At 38.7% G+C, this 18,267-nt stretch overlaps 1 protein-coding gene across 1 annotated transcript in view; it reads right to left on the reverse strand.

Moving 5' to 3' along the window:
• The window catches only part of prkcda (protein kinase C, delta a), a 64,953-nt gene extending 48,872 nt beyond the window's left edge, over window positions 1-16,081 (reverse strand). Inside the window, exons 1-14 of the mRNA XM_032550332.1 lie at window positions 15,955-16,081; window positions 11,881-12,010; window positions 11,549-11,748; window positions 11,402-11,468; window positions 10,064-10,220; window positions 9,579-9,610; window positions 9,370-9,455; window positions 7,967-8,096; window positions 7,784-7,884; window positions 6,834-6,927; window positions 6,571-6,701; window positions 6,276-6,449; window positions 6,099-6,190; window positions 1,789-1,851 (exon numbers count right to left, since the gene is read on the reverse strand). Coding sequence (XP_032406223.1) covers window positions 1,789-1,851; window positions 6,099-6,190; window positions 6,276-6,449; window positions 6,571-6,701; window positions 6,834-6,927; window positions 7,784-7,884; window positions 7,967-8,096; window positions 9,370-9,455; window positions 9,579-9,610; window positions 10,064-10,220; window positions 11,402-11,468; window positions 11,549-11,748; window positions 11,881-11,989 — 1,436 coding nt within the window. The 5' untranslated portion in view covers window positions 11,990-12,010; window positions 15,955-16,081. The remainder of the gene's footprint in view (window positions 1-1,788; window positions 1,852-6,098; window positions 6,191-6,275; window positions 6,450-6,570; window positions 6,702-6,833; window positions 6,928-7,783; window positions 7,885-7,966; window positions 8,097-9,369; window positions 9,456-9,578; window positions 9,611-10,063; window positions 10,221-11,401; window positions 11,469-11,548; window positions 11,749-11,880; window positions 12,011-15,954) is intronic.
• Between the last annotated feature and the right edge of the window lie 2,186 nt (window positions 16,082-18,267).

Genomic DNA, 18,267 nt, shown 5'->3' on the forward strand with positions numbered 1-18,267 from the left:
TAATAATAATAATAATAATAAACAGTACAGATACAATAGGCCTTCGCAGCGCTTTGCTGCTCGGGCCTAATAAGAAACAGTACAGAAACAATAGGCCTTCGCAGCGCTTTGCTGCTCGGGCCTAATAATAATAAACAGTACAGATACAATAGGCCTTCGCAGCGCTTTGCTGCTCGGGCCTAATAATCATCAAACATAAAAACCTTTCATATCTAGTACAAAAGTCTAGTCTCATACAAATATGTTCCACATTACACATCTAATTTTTACTAACTCTCCCATTAAAAAGTGAAATTCATTCATCTTATAGTTTCCTCCCACACAGACTAACATATTTCAGCTATTCATGTTGACGATTGTGACTGTTAAAAGCAATAAAAAACAGAGTTTAACTTCTCATAAAATGTTATTACATAAGATCAATAAAAAATGAGTAAAATACAGGAAGAACAGAAAAGTGTGTTCATGTCCTGTACTGTAAATGCACTCAATATTTGTCTGGGCTCTGTTTTCAAGAAGCACTGCCATCAGTGCAGCTTGGCATGGAGACAATGAAATGCAGCTTTTATTTTTCATCTGAAAGCAACACTTTGCATAGTGAGCAGAAGCCCAGTCCTTTTTATCTCGGTCCAGCTAAGATGCTTCAGTTGTTGTCTCCTTTACAGAAAAGGCTTAAAACGAGGAATTTGATACTTGAAGCCCAGGTCTTAGATTATACTGTGTGGCTGCTCTTGAAGCACCAACTCCAGCTGCAGTTCATACCTTCTGTACTCCAATCATTTCAAGGTTATACCTGCTGCTTGTGCACCTCTTTCTAACACTCTTTTTTTTCCTTCCACTCAATTTTCCTCTAATGTGCCTGGATACTGCACACAGTGAAAAAACAGCTTCTTTAGCAACAACCTTTTTTGGGTTACCCTTCTTGTGGAAAGTGTCAGTGATGGTCAACTGTGAAATCATGTGGGTCAAAACATTTCTGAATTAAAACTCCCTTTTTATTAATGTCATGTAATATCACAGAAGCTGCTGAGTTTGAGGTTCTAACACTTTGTAGATGTGTTTTTACATCTACAAAGTGGATGTAGAGAGTCTTTGTACCAAATTCACGTCAAATATCTGCATACTCCACCGCACGTGTCTTTTTTTCTGTGATTGTATTTCATACAGTTATGATGAACTGATGAAATTTTGTATTCTTGGATTATATTAAATGTTTTTTCTATATTATTTGGGTGGAACCCTTCTATAAGCCAATTGGGCTTTTATCTCTTCCTGTCATTTTCTTAATATCTTTGTTCTGTAGCTCTACTACAGCAAAATAAGCTAAAACAAAGCAATAATCATGAACATCGACATAAAAAAGCACTTAACATAATCACTCTGCTATTGAATTATATATATCTAATGTATTAAAATGCATCTTTATGTATCCTTTAGTTTCTCAAATCCGTTTATGATTCCACAGCCGCATGCTGGTTCACTCCTTCTCCTCAACATGCTTTTTGAGCGTGCAGTTTTGCAGTCACAGTTTTCCTAACAGCCTTTGCTCGTGACTGCTTTACCACACAATGATATTTAAACTTTCTCAGCAAAGAAATGTGTGGGATTACCTAACCAAGCAGTTTTTTTAAACTTTCAGTTCATTTACACTCACAAACCAGCAGCTTGGCTGAAAGCAATGGTGTTAATAGAAATTTTAAAAAAAATGTGTGTAAAGGGAAGAAAAATAATGTCTTTAAGCGTGTGTTGTTAATTGAGACTAAGTACTTCACATATTTTTGTTCTGACCTGTAGATGATTCCTTTGGAGTGCAGGAACTGAAGACCACAAACGATCTCAGCAGAGTAGAACCTGAGGGAGACGGCCAGAAATCAGTGACTCGTTTCAGATGGAAAATTGTCACCCGGCGCCGTGGTTGCCTCAGCGCGGAGCCGACAGCCGAACACCGCACTTGTTTCAGCGCGGAACCTGAATTATTCAGGAGGACATTTGTTTGGTGTAGAAGACAAGTGACTAACACTCTCATAATGTGAAACCCAAGAGCTTGTGTGAGCTGAAAGATTAGCCTATCGCTGACCTGCTTCTCCTACCGAGTGACAGGTGGAACAATTCATCAGCGAGAGCAATCGATAGACTGGTCCACCTCCTGCTCGCCTGCCGCAAAGGATCCACTGACAGGAGCCAAGCAAGATGTCTGCTTATAGCCGCTTAATGTCTCACTTAACAGTGGTGATGAAAACGATCTTGTAGCTCCAGTACAACAATAATCTCATTGTGTAAATAAAAAGACCTCACCATGAACAGAAACCTAAAATAGGATCTGGAAAGCAGTCCAGATTGTGTGCTTAGCTTCTGCGTTGCGAGCGTCGTTAAAATGTTGGAGCAGACTCTTGTTTACAGTTTAACAGGCCAAAAGTGTGTAAAGAGAGAACCGGTTTTGTGTTAGTAAAAGAGGTCATTTGAAACTCTGAAGAAAAAGTGTTGCATAAGCAGATGCAGCAGATAACTGCACAACTCTCCATTTGACCGTGACAGCATGTGCAGTCGCACACAAAATAATAATAAACAAACTAAGAGAGTCTTTGTACCAAATTCACGTCAAATATCTGCATACTCCACCGCACGTGTCATGCAAATACTCTGTGGTACGGGAAGCTGTGTAGAAACAGGAAAACGTATACAGAAGTTGAATGTAGAAATGGTTCTCGTTTAGGCCGGGCGTCTCGGACAACTTGCAGACCACCAAAAACAGGATGTGTATATTGTGTCACAGCGACAAGAAAGAGCCTTTTTAGGACTAAAGCAAGGAGTTTCAAATTCAACTCAAACGAGATTACGAGAGATCACTAGAAAAAAGTTGCAAACTTTAAAAAGGCACCAGTTTTTTAATTTACTGCCACATTTGTATTTTTGGCAGCACAGACCCAAATACAGACATTTTGTGTAATTTCATTCTATGTACCCACCCACAACTTTAGGAGATACACATATAGAGAATCATCCAACCAAATGCAGAAACACAATAAATTTAGGCATTTAGACATGAAGAAGACAATGTGATAGAGTTCAAACTGAGTATCAGAATGAAGAACAAAGACGATTCAAGTGACTTTTAATGTGGTATGATGGTTGTTGCCAGTGGGGCTGGTCTGAGGATTTCAGAAACTGAGGATCTGCTGGGATTTTCATTCGCAGCAATCTTTCTGGTCTACAGTAAAAGGTCTGAATAAATTTAGATGCAGTTGTCTGTGAAAAAACATGATTTGTTTATCTCAAAGTGTGATAAGGAGATTGTTAAAGGTGATACAATGGCAACAGTGGCTCAAAAACTGTTCCGGTACCAAATTATCCAGAACACCAGCTCTAAGCAAACAGCAGCTGTCACTCCTGTCAGCTAAGACCAGAAAAACTGAGGAAACAATCCACACAGCCTCACTGAAATTCAACAACATCAGATTGAAAAGCATTGTCTGGGCCGATGAAACTCGACTTCAGTAGCAACATTCAAAACAAAAAAAGTGGTCAATGTATGTATTTGTACCATCCAGATGATTAAGCTATGCCAAAATAATGTTTTCAGAAACTGGGACAGCAATGAGAGAAATGCTGAGGATTGTGGTCATCACAAAATATCATTTAAACATCTGAAACAAACCGATAAGACAGAGGACCTCCAGCTTGACAGCAAAGTTGACAAAACTATTCTAAATTCTAAATATAAGTCAAAAAGATTTAAATTGGGGTTAGCAACTCTTCCTCTACAGGTTGATATAAACAAACTATTCAAAGAAAATCTTCCAAATTCCTTGAATAAACTAGGGTGCTAAACTAGAGGGACAGACATCGGCTGGTGCCAGGAACCAGACGATTGGTCATCATGCTGACACCGTTACTCACCGACACTAGTTTTAAGACTAGCTGAGAAATGTCTGCAGAGGAACTTGTGTGAGGAAAAAGCATGATGTGTTGATCTCAAAGTGTGATAAAGGTGATACGATGGCAACAGTAGCTGTGCGAGTGAGCAAGAGCTTCAGCAGGGAACGTGAAGGTTGAGCTGCTCTGTTACGGAACAGGGTGGGTTTGAAAATGATTACAGCCTTTTGGCAATTTCAAACTTAAGCTTAGTGAGAAAACACAAACACAGTTGTTTTATAAAGATACTGCGACCTTACTAATTATTTCATCTTAGTTGAACACATCTTAGTATTTTAACCCTGCCAGACTGAACGTAGCGGCGACGATCCAGGTAAAGTTGCAGTACCGTAATTCCGCTATCTGAAAAATTCCAACGGTTTCTGAAAGGGGAGACGTTGCGCTTTCTAGCCAATCTTGGGTTATTACGGTAATTTCACCCCCGCCGTAGGAGCAAGTGAAATTAATCTGAGGGGCAAGATTTTAATAGACGGTAAATTGCGAAAATAACTTGCTAGATATTAAAAGTTCCAGTTGTTATGGATAAATGGGAAAATATATTTACTCACAAGACATTTAAAGAACTGCGTACAATTAAAATTAGCAAAAACATCCAGACGGACATTTGAAACATAGGGCTAAAGGCAGGTCATATCTTTTTTTTTTTATAAATCATTGTTCTTAAAGAGAAGTTCAATTAGTTTTTGGGATCACACGCCAAAAATTACTCATGGTTCATTTATAATTATTAGAATAAAGGTTTTTAATCTTTTTAGGAAAAACAGACAACATACAAACAAACTTGATTGACAAAATAAAGTAAAACTGAAGAATCACAGCATTTTTAAACAAAATAATGTAAAACACAACACGGTGATGAAGCCGACTCTGCCCATCTCTTGAGGGATCAAATATCCAACATGAGGCAGGAGGATTAAACAGCTGACAACACAGGATTAGAGTTTCATGTTTACAAAGTACAGTGTTGCTCATGTTCCAGACACAACTACTGGTTTAACTACAGGAGATGTAACTGGGACACCAGTCACTGTATGCAGTAACCTCCGCAGAGACTTGGGCTCCTCTTGGGGAATCCCAAAGCGTTCTCAGGCCAACCGAGAGGAGGCATCCTAACTGGAAGGCCGAGCAACTCAACTGGCTCCTCTCGATATAGAGGAGCAGCAGCTCTACTCTTGTCTCCCTCCTAGATGACAAAGCTTCTTACCTCATCTGTAAGGAGGAAACTCATGCAACAATTTCATTCTTTTGGTCACTGAGTCAGCACTTTGCAAAACCACCTTGTGTGGAAATTACAGCTGAAAGTCTTAAGTTATCTCCCTAGCAGCTTTGAACATCGAGAGGCTGGCATATTTTCTATTTTCCGTCTTTGCAAAATTGCTAAAGCGCAACCATATTTCATATAGAGCAACTATGAACGCAGTTTTCAATTTCTTCCACAGAGTCCCAGTTGGATCCAGGTGTGGATTCTGACTGAACACATGAAAATGCTTTCACTTAAAACTACACACTGTAGCTAGAGCCATTGTCCTGCTGGAAGGTGAACAGAGACTTTGTGTTGCAAAACATCACAACACAAAGTCTCCAGCAGTTTGTTTTCCAATGTTGCCCTTCATTTACCTCTGATCAGCTTCTCTGGCCTTTCTGAAAAAAATCATGCCGTAAGCATATAGACAAATTATTTGGTGTGTTCCTTGCATGCATAAAAATGGATGCCACACTATTAAATCTTTTATTAGTAAAATATAAACCATGTACCGTTTTCCTTCCACTTAACATTATAAAGTACTTTGTACTTTGTGAGACTTTTTGAAACTTAGTTGAAGTGCAGCCAAATGTTGAGCTTTTTCACACTTTCTATCACAGCTTGCTTTTTTTTCTGGAGGGATTTCCGTAGTGTGATGAGAGGTGGGTGGCAGTAACTGATACCTCCCCACGAACACAACACACAACACTGCACAGTTTTTTCACTCTTTACTCTTTAGCTATAGTCTGCTAATGAAAAGAAGCAGGTGGATATGAGCCAGCCTCCAGAACACTATGTGCAAGAAAAGACCAACATGCAGCAAAGAAACGAGCATGTTCCCCTCTATTTAGCCCACTCTCTGATAATAAATGTGAGAGCTTTAAAGGGTTAACATTAAGAAACGATGGCAGGCGTCACTTACGTTGCTCTGTTAAGATCGAAGCGTCCTTTTTCCTGGATGTGAAACATCAGATCACCTCCATTCAGATACTCCATCACAAAGAACAGATGCTCCTGTGGAGAAGATCCAAATTGAGAATTGAGTGCAGCAAAGAAAAGAAAAATGGCTAAATGGCTCACAGTTGAGGAGAAGGATTACCTTGGTCTGGAAGGTGCAGTAGAGGTGGGTGAGGAAGGGGTTTTCCCAGGCTAAAGCCAAGACTCTCTTCTCTACCATTGTGCACTCCACATCATCATCCATTAGCACCACGTCCTTCTTCAGAGCCTTTATGGCAAAATACTCTCCACGGCCCTTCAGCTCTGCAAGGAGGACCTACATGGAGAAAACCGTAAATGCCAACATTTAGATAGGCGCCTGATGATTAATCAGTTTTATTATCGACTGTCTATAATCTACATTTTCCACTGCAGATAAAGCTGATAAGTGAGGGTACCTTGCCAAAGCTGCCTTTTCCTAACACCTTGTGGAAGACGAAGTTGTCAACATTGACGCGGGTCAGGTGGGTAAGACGAGACTGGGGTCTTTGGGCGGATCCTTCCCACAGTTTACCGTACGGAGACCCATCTAATATACAGATAGCAATAAAAATAAAAATAAAAAAATCACAAACCTGCTTCAAAGTTGTTTGTTTCCATGTTCGGGGTCCATACAGAAATATGTTAAGTAGATGCAGATTACAGGAATTTGATTACTGACCGTTGATCTCAAGTCCAGCAAGTTTGTTTACTTCATCATATATTCCAATATCACCAATATCAGGCAGGTTGGGATCCGAGCGACGAGTTGATTTCTGGTGGAAGACGGGGTAAAACAAATAAATAAATACAATTATAAGAAAGGTTCATCATGCAGCTGTGATACGTCCACACACCATTTGAGAGAGTAATTTCTTCACTTGTTAATGTTGCTGTTAGGTTTCTTAAAAATAACGAGGATTTGTAAACTGTTCAGGTTAACAAGGTCTAGTGTCACATTTAAGGACTTTTTTTTACAGCCTTGTTATCAGGCAATCAAAATCTTTACATTTTAAGGTAAAACTCTCTCTGTCTTGGAGAAATGTGCAACCCTAAGACATGCTGGGCTGCTCGTAAAGATGTCTAAAAACTTTAGGTGGATCTTTTACTGGAGTAATATGTTGAGAAAACTAGGATTTTAAGTTTTATATTAGGGTAAAATAATTCCACATTTACATTTGTTTTTTGATAAAACCACTGCTGCCACAATTAATGGGGCCTCAAACATTTCCAATATGTGTAACTAAGGCATTGTATTCTCGCATGCTTTCCTTTTTTTAAGTTGGAAGTTGAAAAACATTTATTTATTCCTTGACAAAAGGGAAACTGTTCAAAATGGGGAAAACAAAAAACATGCCATTCAAGAAAAATGTAAAATGGGTAAATAATTAGAAAATTTACAACTTTAAACATGGCTGGACAAAGACCAAAGTTTACAGTGGCATAAGGCAGCGCGATGTTATGCAAATGAAATTAAAATGTATTTATTTTATGAAGTAAAACATCACAACACAAATGAATAACTAATCAAATATCTCCCTGTCCAAAATAAATCTAATTAGACAAGTCTTGTGTATCATCCTTTATTCTGATGGCGAGGACACCTGACTGGACCATTTATGACCAACTCACCTGGCTAACTTGTGTTAATGCTTCAGCTAGAAGCTTCTGGTTGATCCCACAAAGGTTGGCCACTTTGTCCTGACACTTGTGGTGAACATTCATGGCACAGTCTGTAAGCACAGTCAAACAAGCCGGTCAAGCACAACAGCACACCACAAAGCTGCTTCCTGTTTAACCACCTCTGTGCTTTACCTTCACACTTCAGGCCCTGCTTGACCAGACCCCACAGCAAGCTCCCGCAGTGATCACAGAAAGTGGGGCTCATGTAGTTGTTGATCTTGAAACGGTGGGGCATGTCGATCTTAAAACGCTCCTTTTGGAACTGTGGGAATAAGGAGGATTTCTCTAATGACTCGTAGTAATCTAATCCTGTACAAACTGGACACCTGCAATGTCATTTCTGGTTTGTGTGTTTCAATTTTACCAGATTTATCGCTCAAAAGTGTCACCAGCGCCTGATGGAAAGTCCAACAGGCCTGTTCCTACTGCTGATTAAAGTAGTGTTGGATAATGTCCATTTGTCTCTCACTTGGACATTTGTTTGTTAAATAGTTGAAGACAAACTAAGGCAATCATTACTGCAAAAAAATAAACTTCACAATCAGGGCCAAGAAAACATTTGTGATCTTTTAACTTGTATATCTTACTTAAAACAGACTAATAGATTTTTTCCAGGTGAATTTAGTTGAGCAATTCCATTTAAAAAGTAAAACTCACATTTAGAGTTGAGCAATATATAAAATTGCTTCTGACCTGCAATATCAATAATGTGTGCAATATCACAAAGGAGTCCTTGTGATATTGCACGAATTATAATTATAGCTATTTTTGTCTAGTTCAATGCATCATGATGCTTGAATTGCTAACAGACTGGTCTGATCTAAATCCCTGGAGAATCTGTGGAAGGCGAGACTCAATTCAGAAGAGGCGAACGCCGCTTTTGATGCAACCTGGAATAATGGTGTGCATTTACGGTACATGAACACACCTGTTAATAAGCAGTCATTACTCTACAAAATATATATTTTATACAGTCTGAGAAACTGAATGTTGTGTTCTCATTAACTGAAAGCCAGTCTCATCATAATTACCAGAAATCCATGACTTTCTGTCATGAATCTGTGAGCTTCACTTTTAAACTGAATTACTAAAATAAAGCAATAAGCAAAGTTTGTATTCTAATTTGACATACCGAGACATCGGTTATCTTTTTTAAAAACAAAACATATTTACAAAGACACCAAAAAAGAACTGTATCAAAATGATATGATGACATTTGTTTGTCATACTTTAAATTTAAATGATGTCTTTTCAACATTGAGTCATTTTACACATCATGTGTCTGGAGATGTACGAAATGGTCTCACGCATTTGAAATGCAGCTCTCAAATCTTTGAACATTAGTGCTTATTGAAAGATCTTAACAGCATATAGATGGTAATAACACTTATACTACATTAAGATCAATCTGAGGATTAAGATTAAAGGAAGATGTACAGAAAAAAAAGACAAAAAGTGGGAACTGGAAAACAAACTGGAGGCATATGGAGAACGCTCACATGCAGGATGTGCTGCAAAAACAGTGGGTCACATACCACAGTATCCCGACTGTTGGCTGCAGTTCCGGTGCATCTGCCTATGATTTTGTCTATGCATTTCTTATGGATGGCTGCATTGCATTCTGTAAAAAACCAACATTAGAGAATTTTACCCTTTTGTGTCATATTGTCGTCACATTTCAATTATAGCACAAGACACAGACATTTTGCTCACTTCCTAAAATTAAATATTAATGTAAACTTACGTCTGCATTTATAGCCTTGCTTGTTGAGTCCCCTGTGGAAGAAAGTGAAAATGAAATGAATGAACTCGTTTTCACATTTATTTTTTGTTTCCTTTTCTACATAATGCCCAGTGTGGATTGAAACATCCTGATTTATTGGTAATATTCACTCTATAATTACTGAGAAATAAATGGAGACCGGACGTTGAAGAGTTTATGAGAAGCTGAGGAGCCATTTGTCTGATTTAAAGATTAGGATTTGCATTCTAAGAAAAACAAGTGTTAAATAATTCAACAAGTGGAAAGAGTAGAACCACTTATCAAGATGTAAATCTGGAGCATGTTCTCTTTAATGCTCTCTGCAATCTAGCACATAATGCAGCACATCAGTGCATCGACACATAAGGTGTTTAATTCCATTTTTACTCTTACATTTTGTGTGTGGTTGGCGTTTATTTGGTGACTCTAAGCAGTTTTCTAAAGACTGAAGTGTAAACTGGACTGACCAGACAAATTCTCTGCACACAGAGCAGAAAGTTGGCTGTCTGAAGAACGTGGCGATGAACTCGTGGTTCTTTATGAAGTGGATCTTCGCTTGCTTAATGGCTCCTCGTCTACGGTTCAGTGTAGGAGCTTCTTCCTCCTTCGCAGCGTGCTTACTCTCTTTAAAACAGAGAAACACCGTTCAGTCATTGCACAACATGTGTAACCTCTGGTTCATTCTCAGGAATGCTATTGAACTCAACCCAATCAACCCTGAGCAGCTTTCCTGTCCTTCCTGAGAAAAAGCATGACTCTGCCACCACCATGCTTCTCCATAAGCAAGGTTTCCCCCAGAAAACTTGCTAAGCTCAGTGGTGGGGCGCTAGGACAGTCATTCATCCAACGGCCTATCGTGTTTTTGAGTTAAAAATGCTTAAAGTTGGCAGAAGATTTGAAAATATCACTTGACAATTAAGTGTTATTAAAAGATTGGGAGATTAATACCTGAACACCAACTATAAAGTCTTAAAAAATGCAAACTTTGCAAATTAAAAAAATAACTTACAAATAAGCCATTCTTAGCCTGGTGGGGCACAAGTAAAGCCTGGTGGCTCGCCAGGCTTATAAAACACTGGGGGAAACATTGATTAGGATGTTGTGTTCAGGGTGATGTGGAATGATGGCCGTCTGCCCAAAACAGTATTTTAAATGTAGACCCAACCTTTCAATTTGACCAGAGAACCTTCTGCTACATGTTTGCTGAGTCCACTGTATGGTGTTTGGCAAACGGAACAGCATTGTTTTCCATTAAGTCCAGATTTGTGGAGTGATCAGCTGGTCTATTAGTTTCCTCTCAACAAATTCACCAACCTGAACATCTCCATTGGCCTTTTGCCTGCTTCTCTGATTAATGTCATCACTACCTGACATGTCAGTTCAGACAGTCATGTCTACTTTGGTTTTAGTTATGCAATATTCTTTCCAGCACTCTGTGATATGTTCAGAGCTGGGTGTTTTGCTTTTTCATAACCCAACCCTGCTTTACACTTCTACACAACTTTATCCCCAACCTGTCAGCTGTGTTCCTTGACCTTCATTTTCTCTAACAAATCTCAGAAACATTCGCAAAAAAATCTAAATTAATGTTAAAATTAAACTACACAGAGATGGACTGTTTTCCAAATAAGTGACTTCTGAATGATTGCAATTTGTTGCAGTGGATCCTATTGGTTGGTCTCAGGCTCCATGATATTAAATCTCACTTTAACATATTGAGATTTGTGATTTGAAGAGACAAAATATGAAAAAGTTCAAGGAGTGTGAATACTTTCTAGGGCTCTGTAATGTTTAAAGCTTTTTACCTGTATCCACATCCTCCAGAAAATACTGCACTGCCATCATCACTTTCCCTGATGGATGGAGATCCACCTGAACACAAAACAAGAAACAGGTAAACAAAACTCTCTCATGTTTGTCCAAATTCGAGACGGGGACGTTTCATGCCCTACCCAGAACTCAGCTCGTCCATTGGCTTTCTTGCAGCGCTCGGCGAGAACAGAGACGCCGACGGTAACCTCGGCTAGCGCCTCCTCCGCTGTCTTCATCAGCAGTATCTCAAGCACACGCCCCTCGTAGATGTGTGCATCAAAGCTGGCTTTCCAGGCCGGGTACATGGTGGGCTTTCTCTGAACGAGCGTCTTACCTCGTTCTAAGAGGAGGACAGGAGCAGCGACAGAGGAAATGATTTACAATTTGGTCTTTTTGAACATAAGAAATGTGAAAACCTGCAAGAAATGTTAAAAAGAAGTAGTCCAGTGAATGTAATCAAAGGTTGTCTCACCTGTAGTCAGAGCTTCCTTCATCTTGATTGCACAGAAAGGCTGGCCAGTCATAGGAGGCAGAATGCCCATATCGAACGAGTTGAAGGCAATCCTCAAGAAAGGAGCCATGGTGCCGAGTAGCAGGAGAACCTTTCACACACAGATGTACTGGATTACAGCAGTGGCATTTGTCATTCAAACAACAATTTTAATCAAGACTTTGAATTTTTAAAGCACAAACACATCACAAAATTTTAGAACCACACGCAGCAGAGCAGATTTCTGGATAGTTAGTAAGAACAACATCATAGAAAAAATAAGATAATCCTGCTTTCGTAGCTGTTGGGAGTCTTTTCCTTTTCTGCTCCACTTGTATTCAAGCTACAATATTTTAAATGTTCTTCTTTATGTTTTAAGAAACAAAAAAAAATGTGGGTTGAATTTTTTATGCGGAGTTCGATCGTGAGCTATCATCCAGGTCTGGTGTTGGTGAATTTCAAACCAAAACTAGTTCTGGCTAGTGGCCACTTCCCTTTTTATATACAAGGCCATTAATAAAAAGTTCAGACAAAGTTTATTTTTTAAATGGGGAAACAATAGATTTACAGTGTGCAAACATTATCTTTACTTGATGAAAACAGTAGACCAGAAATTTGAAAAATCCTCTGGAAAAAAACTAAAAGTAACGAATTACGATTGGTGGTGTATTAGATAAGGTTGCTCTCCTTGTTGTCTAAGGACAAAAAAGACATATGTTGTTTGTTTGTTTTTTAAATTCCCCTCAAAATACACATCCTGACAAACAATTATGTCATTTTCTGCATTAACTCCCACAACAGCCAAAGCAAAACCCATCTTGGTGTACGCAATGCAAAAACGAAATGTCTGCTGATGCTATACGATCCCTTAGCACGGCCATGCAGGTTTGCATAACTATTTGGGTAGTTCCACACGTCCATGTACAAACTGCACTAACCATCAGCCAGCTCCACTGCTGCTTTTTTTTTTTTTTTTTTGCTGTCAGAGAACAGTTTCAGCATTAAAGGCGTGTGCCTCCACTACAAAGACAGAACAAGCCTTAACACGTTGCTAATCCAAAGCCAGGCATGCTGTGCTCCACATTCAGCCTAGACGTTATTCACATCCCTGAAAGCACGCCGCCCACAGTGAGACTGCAAGAGACTGGAAAAGTAAGACCCTCCTCCACCCCCACCCCGAATAAAACATAGAAAAACACACCAAGTCAAGAAAATAGTGTGTACTAAAGAGAACAGCAGAGTCGCTCACTGTTGTTGTTGGTGGCTGTGATGTCATGGGGTTTTTCGGAGTTAATCAATAAGAAGCACAACGTGTGATTGAGGGCAGGAGTGATTGACTGGTTTGTGTGCAGCTTCGATTTGTCCCATCTGTTAAGTTCACCACTCACATTACATACAGCAGCATACAGTAAGCTTTAAACATCCTGGTCAGAATCAGAAAATACCCTTCTTTGTGCAAAAAGGTATGTGCAGCATGAAAAATGGCAGGTTTGGTGGAGCAGCAAATGCTTTTACGGTTACCACAGAAGAAGATATTCAGTGAGTCTCACACTTACAGATGGGGCCTAAAGGCTGCGTAATTCCAGATCAAATAATGTACAACTAGATGTGTTTTGAAAGATTGCTCTTGCTTAAAATTGGTAAAGTACAAAATTGGGTCTGGTTGAGACTTAAAAAGGAAAGAATTTTAAGTTGTACAAAGTAAAACAGTGAATATCCTTCCTTCTCCAGCTCTTCCTCATTTAGTATAAATACAGATTAATGGGTCCTGGAGGTTAAAGCTTGTTAATTTAAAAAAAAAAATAAACAAAGAAAACTTGTGCAATCTTAAAATAACTACAATCTTTAAAGATGTTGCAATGACTTAACATTATTAAACTCTAAACTGTTGTTAAATTTGCACTGGATGGTTATTCACATGGGAAAAGGAGGCAGGAGTCAGTGCACCACCAATAATCTTCCTGTGGGAAACGCGTACAGAGGAGGAACTTGTCTGATATAAAAATAAGTCAGAATAAAAACACACAAAATTACTGCCATATTTTTAATTTCTCTGCTTTGCTTTTCTGCTAGGAATGAACACTTTACAATCATAATTTTTACTACATTTATCAGACAGGAACATCATTGGTGGAGAGCCAACACCTACCTCCATTCATTGAGCAGATTCTCGGTAAGCAATCTACCATCAATCAATCACTGCAAATGTGATTATGGGTTATAGGTTTATAAAAATCTCATTCACATTAATCAATGTGTTGTTGTTGTTTTTTTTCTTTTAGACTGGAGTTGCTTTAAGACAGCAGAGGTCCACTTTGGTCTTGGCTTCAGCCTTCAGGAACAACTATTGCTAATCTAACTTTAGACTAGATAAAGACACTAATAGCAGCTTTACACTGCTGATCAGATATTACAGCTTACAACTAAGCATGCACCAGCTGCTACTATCCACTTTTGATAAGGTTTTAAAACCAATAAAAGTTGAACGTCATCCATACCTACATTTTGATTTCCTTTAAATGAGACGCCTGACAAGCCGTGCAGTGCTGCCCCTCCCTAACTGTTGCTGTGCAGTGCTAGTCAAATGGTTGAAAGAAAACCTCTACAGTTTACTTTTACCTACAGAAAAAAACACTAACTTGATTGTTTGTAAATATTACCTTGTGAACGAAATACACTTGGCAAAGAGCCGACTGCAGGTGAGCTACTTAACCCGCTAATGTTAACATACTAACTAACAAATAGCAGAAGGGTGAAAAGAGCATAATATTCTAAGAAGTATACCAATTTACGTTAAAACTGCTCCATAATTAATTGTGCTTTTTAAATATTTTTGCTCAAATCGATGTATAAGAAACGTATGACAAAAATTATAGATACATTTCTTTTTTAAAATCAAGAATAGCAGTAGGAGTAATCGTTTTCAATTTCAAATAAGCAAATATATTATGTGTCACATATTTTTTTTAAAGTTGTAGATCTCTATGTTGTGGTTAATTAATCTGCAAACCAACAAGCTCACAGCAGAGCCTCACCACTTCAGAAATCCTGAACTATTCCCCTGACTGACTTCTAACATCAGCAGCTTGTTTCTGACCAAGATAAATGGAGAGGAAAAATCAACAAAACCTGAACAATGCTCCATTGTTTGGATGAAACTAGAACTTCTAGGTATTTTTCTGTCTTTTAATGACTCCAGCATCAAAGGTACAGCTGCACTATGATTAGAAGTGCGACAGGTACTTCTGAGAGCTTAATAACAATTAACTAAATGTCAATCACGGGCTCTAAAGTGAGCAGCCAATCATTTCAGCCGGTGCATCTGAATCTCGCGTTTATGCAACAACGGATGTGGTCGCTTGACAGTTGGCTGACAGATGTCATCTGCTGTCTGACTCAAACAGAGCCTCTGCATCCAGACTGTCCTCGTCACAATCTTACACCCGCGTCCATGTTGTCCAGGTCTGCTCCCATCCCCTCTCCACGTTTGGGTGATTAAGTAACAAACTGAACTGCCATATGTATCTGTCACGCTTTTAAAGTAAAATGTATCCAATTACTAAAGGCTCCGATGGAGCAGTTAGTAGAGCTGATTAAAAAGTAGAGAGCGGTCTGGATGAGCACCTCACCTGTCGATACGGCTATTTTTCCTTAGCTTGACCCCGCAGCGCCACCGTCCAGTCTGATAGATCATTAAATCCGTCGCGACATTTCAGTTAATAAAAGCAAGCGACAAGAACTACTTCACTTGTTTTAAAAAGTACCTGCTGGCTAATTGCTTTGTTATACGTCTAAAATTGTTTTTACACACTGTGTTACTGTCATGCGGCGACGCCGTTTCTTTTTTTAGGCAGACCGCATAGAAAAATGACCAAACTTCGGCTCCCCGCTACAAGTGAACGGTTACAGATTGTTCCTCAGCAGATGAAAGGCGAAGGAGGAGAAAAGCCACCTATGAGAAGAAGAAGTCTTTGAACCAGCTTTCAGCAAACTGGAGGCTTAAGAGGTTCCAACTTTGAAAAAGTGACAACAAAAACAGAATAACAGTAGCCTCACCTCGTCCTACAAACTCAGCTGCGGCTCTTCTTCTCCACAGCCCGATGAAAGTTACTCTTTTCTTCCTCTCCTTTTTTTTCGCTCTGTGATTCTGTCGGTTGAGGAAGTGTGGCACAAGTATGGCAGGCCGACGTAGAATATAATTTGACCCCACAGCTCTGGAAAAGTTGAGACCACTTAAAAATGATGGGTTTCTCTGACTTTACTTTTTGTAGGTATGTGTTTGAGTGAAGTGAACATTGTTGTTTTATTCTATGATCTACTGACAACATGACTACGAAATTACAAGCGTAAATTTGTTATTTATTTGCAGAAAATGAGAAATTGTCAAAATAACGAAAAAGATGCAGCACTTTCAGACCTCAAATAATGCAAAGAAAACAAGTTTAGATTCATTTAGAAACAACAATACTGATGTTTTAACTCAGGTAGAGTTCAAAAATGAATATTTGGTGGAAGAACCAGGGGGTTCAGTGCAGTGGGTCTCGCATATCTACTTCCACTGTCCTCAAAATTTTGGTATCATTTGCCACTTGCCAGAAAAATCTTTAAAAAATCATCTGATTAAATGAGATTTTATATTACTGTGTATATAAGATTCAATACAGTACAAATTTTCATGAGAGCATGACAGATTTCTTTATTATTATTATTATTATTATTATTATTGTGACTATTGCTGAGTCCCATATTCAAGGCGGCCATATTGCTTTGAGGCTTGAGTTGGTAGAAAAGCTGATCCAGAATAATACATTCTAAATTTAAAACAGATTTTATCAACCTTTCAGTAAAACCAACACATTCTACCTCTATAGGGGGAAAAAAATAACAAAAAGGACCAGGCTAGGCATCAACCACCACCAAGTGATTACAGCAACTGGGAATGAGTATTTTAGATCACTGAGGAGGAATTTGACAGAATTGTTTTAATTAATTGTTTTCATTGTTTTTCATTGGTTCCTTTGTGACCTCCTGGATGTGCTTTGAGTTTGGAAGGCCAGTCACTCAGGTTCAGTGTTTTTTCCATGATGTGCTGGAAAAGCCTTAGAAACAGCTTTCTAACTCTTTAAAGACAGGTAGATGTCAGTTCATTTCACTTCAGAGTCACACAATAAACACACAGCCAAGAATGCCCCATTATGGATCAGCTTGAAGGTTACCACCTTTAGGGGGATTATTTCCCTAAAGGGCAGATCTGTCTCAGTCCTCATGCATTCTGTTATTCTAGGACAGGCAGTGCTGTTTCACGCTCTCCTGAGAATGATAAAAGCTTTATCAGATTCTGCAGACCAACACATTCCCCAGATCAGACAGACACAAAGACTTTGAATTTCTCTGTTCTGGTTCACCCACAGATGAAACAGCTGTTTGCTTTGCTTTACTTATTCTGGTTACAGGTTTGTTGCCTGTTGCCCAGTTGGATTGGAGGTGTGTCGATTTCAATTAACCATCCTGTGTTCGGATCTTTCAGTTGATCACAAGGTGAAATAAATCAGAAAAGATCAAGGAAATACAGGTTGATTGGGGATGACCTGTTGCTTTTTGAGATCCTTCAGCTTACTTTGTGCTAAATCGAATTAACACAAAGTAAAATTGATTTCTTGACTATAAGGATCTGACAGCAAACATGCGGTAAATTTGAGTGAAACTGAATTCTTCTCAACTTTGAAGCTTTCCCAAAACATGGCTATCAAAAGTTAATTCATGATTTAACAAGAGGGACGATAATTTTGTCAAATACAGCAGATTGACTTGGATAACTTTGTTCCTTGATGAAATGTAGTAATTTTTTGGAAGCTGCATTTTTATTTTTTAGGTCAACTACTATAAAAAATAAATACTATATTATAGGGTATATTGTATTGCCCTTAATTGAACTGATATGAACTGAATTTGGAGTTAATCGGATTTTGGATAACTATATATAAATATACCAGATAACACAGAGACGACATATGTTGTACTTTGATTGTATATAAAATGAATTCAGTTGACTTAACAATATGAATAGATAGGATGTCGTTTGAGATTTTTGAATTCTTGATTTCAGGTAGGATAAATGACAACCAGAACAGGTTTACAATCCACTTTGTCGACTGGGACAAATAATTTAAGAAAGTTTCGCCCCCTACAATTATATGATAAAATGACTTGCCGTAAGGCGCTCCTCTTTGCAAGTTGTGACGTTTACCTGGTATGCAGACACGCGGGGCGTCTGTGTGCCCCAACACAGACAGAGTAGGGCACACAGTTGTCCTAACTCAAGTAATTCAAGGTTGTTTCAAGTATTATAAGGTTTGTTTTTGTTTGTTT

This window comes from Xiphophorus hellerii, chromosome 20, assembly GCF_003331165.1.
Source record: "Xiphophorus hellerii strain 12219 chromosome 20, Xiphophorus_hellerii-4.1, whole genome shotgun sequence".
NCBI classification, from domain to species: Eukaryota; Metazoa; Chordata; class Actinopteri; order Cyprinodontiformes; family Poeciliidae; genus Xiphophorus; species Xiphophorus hellerii.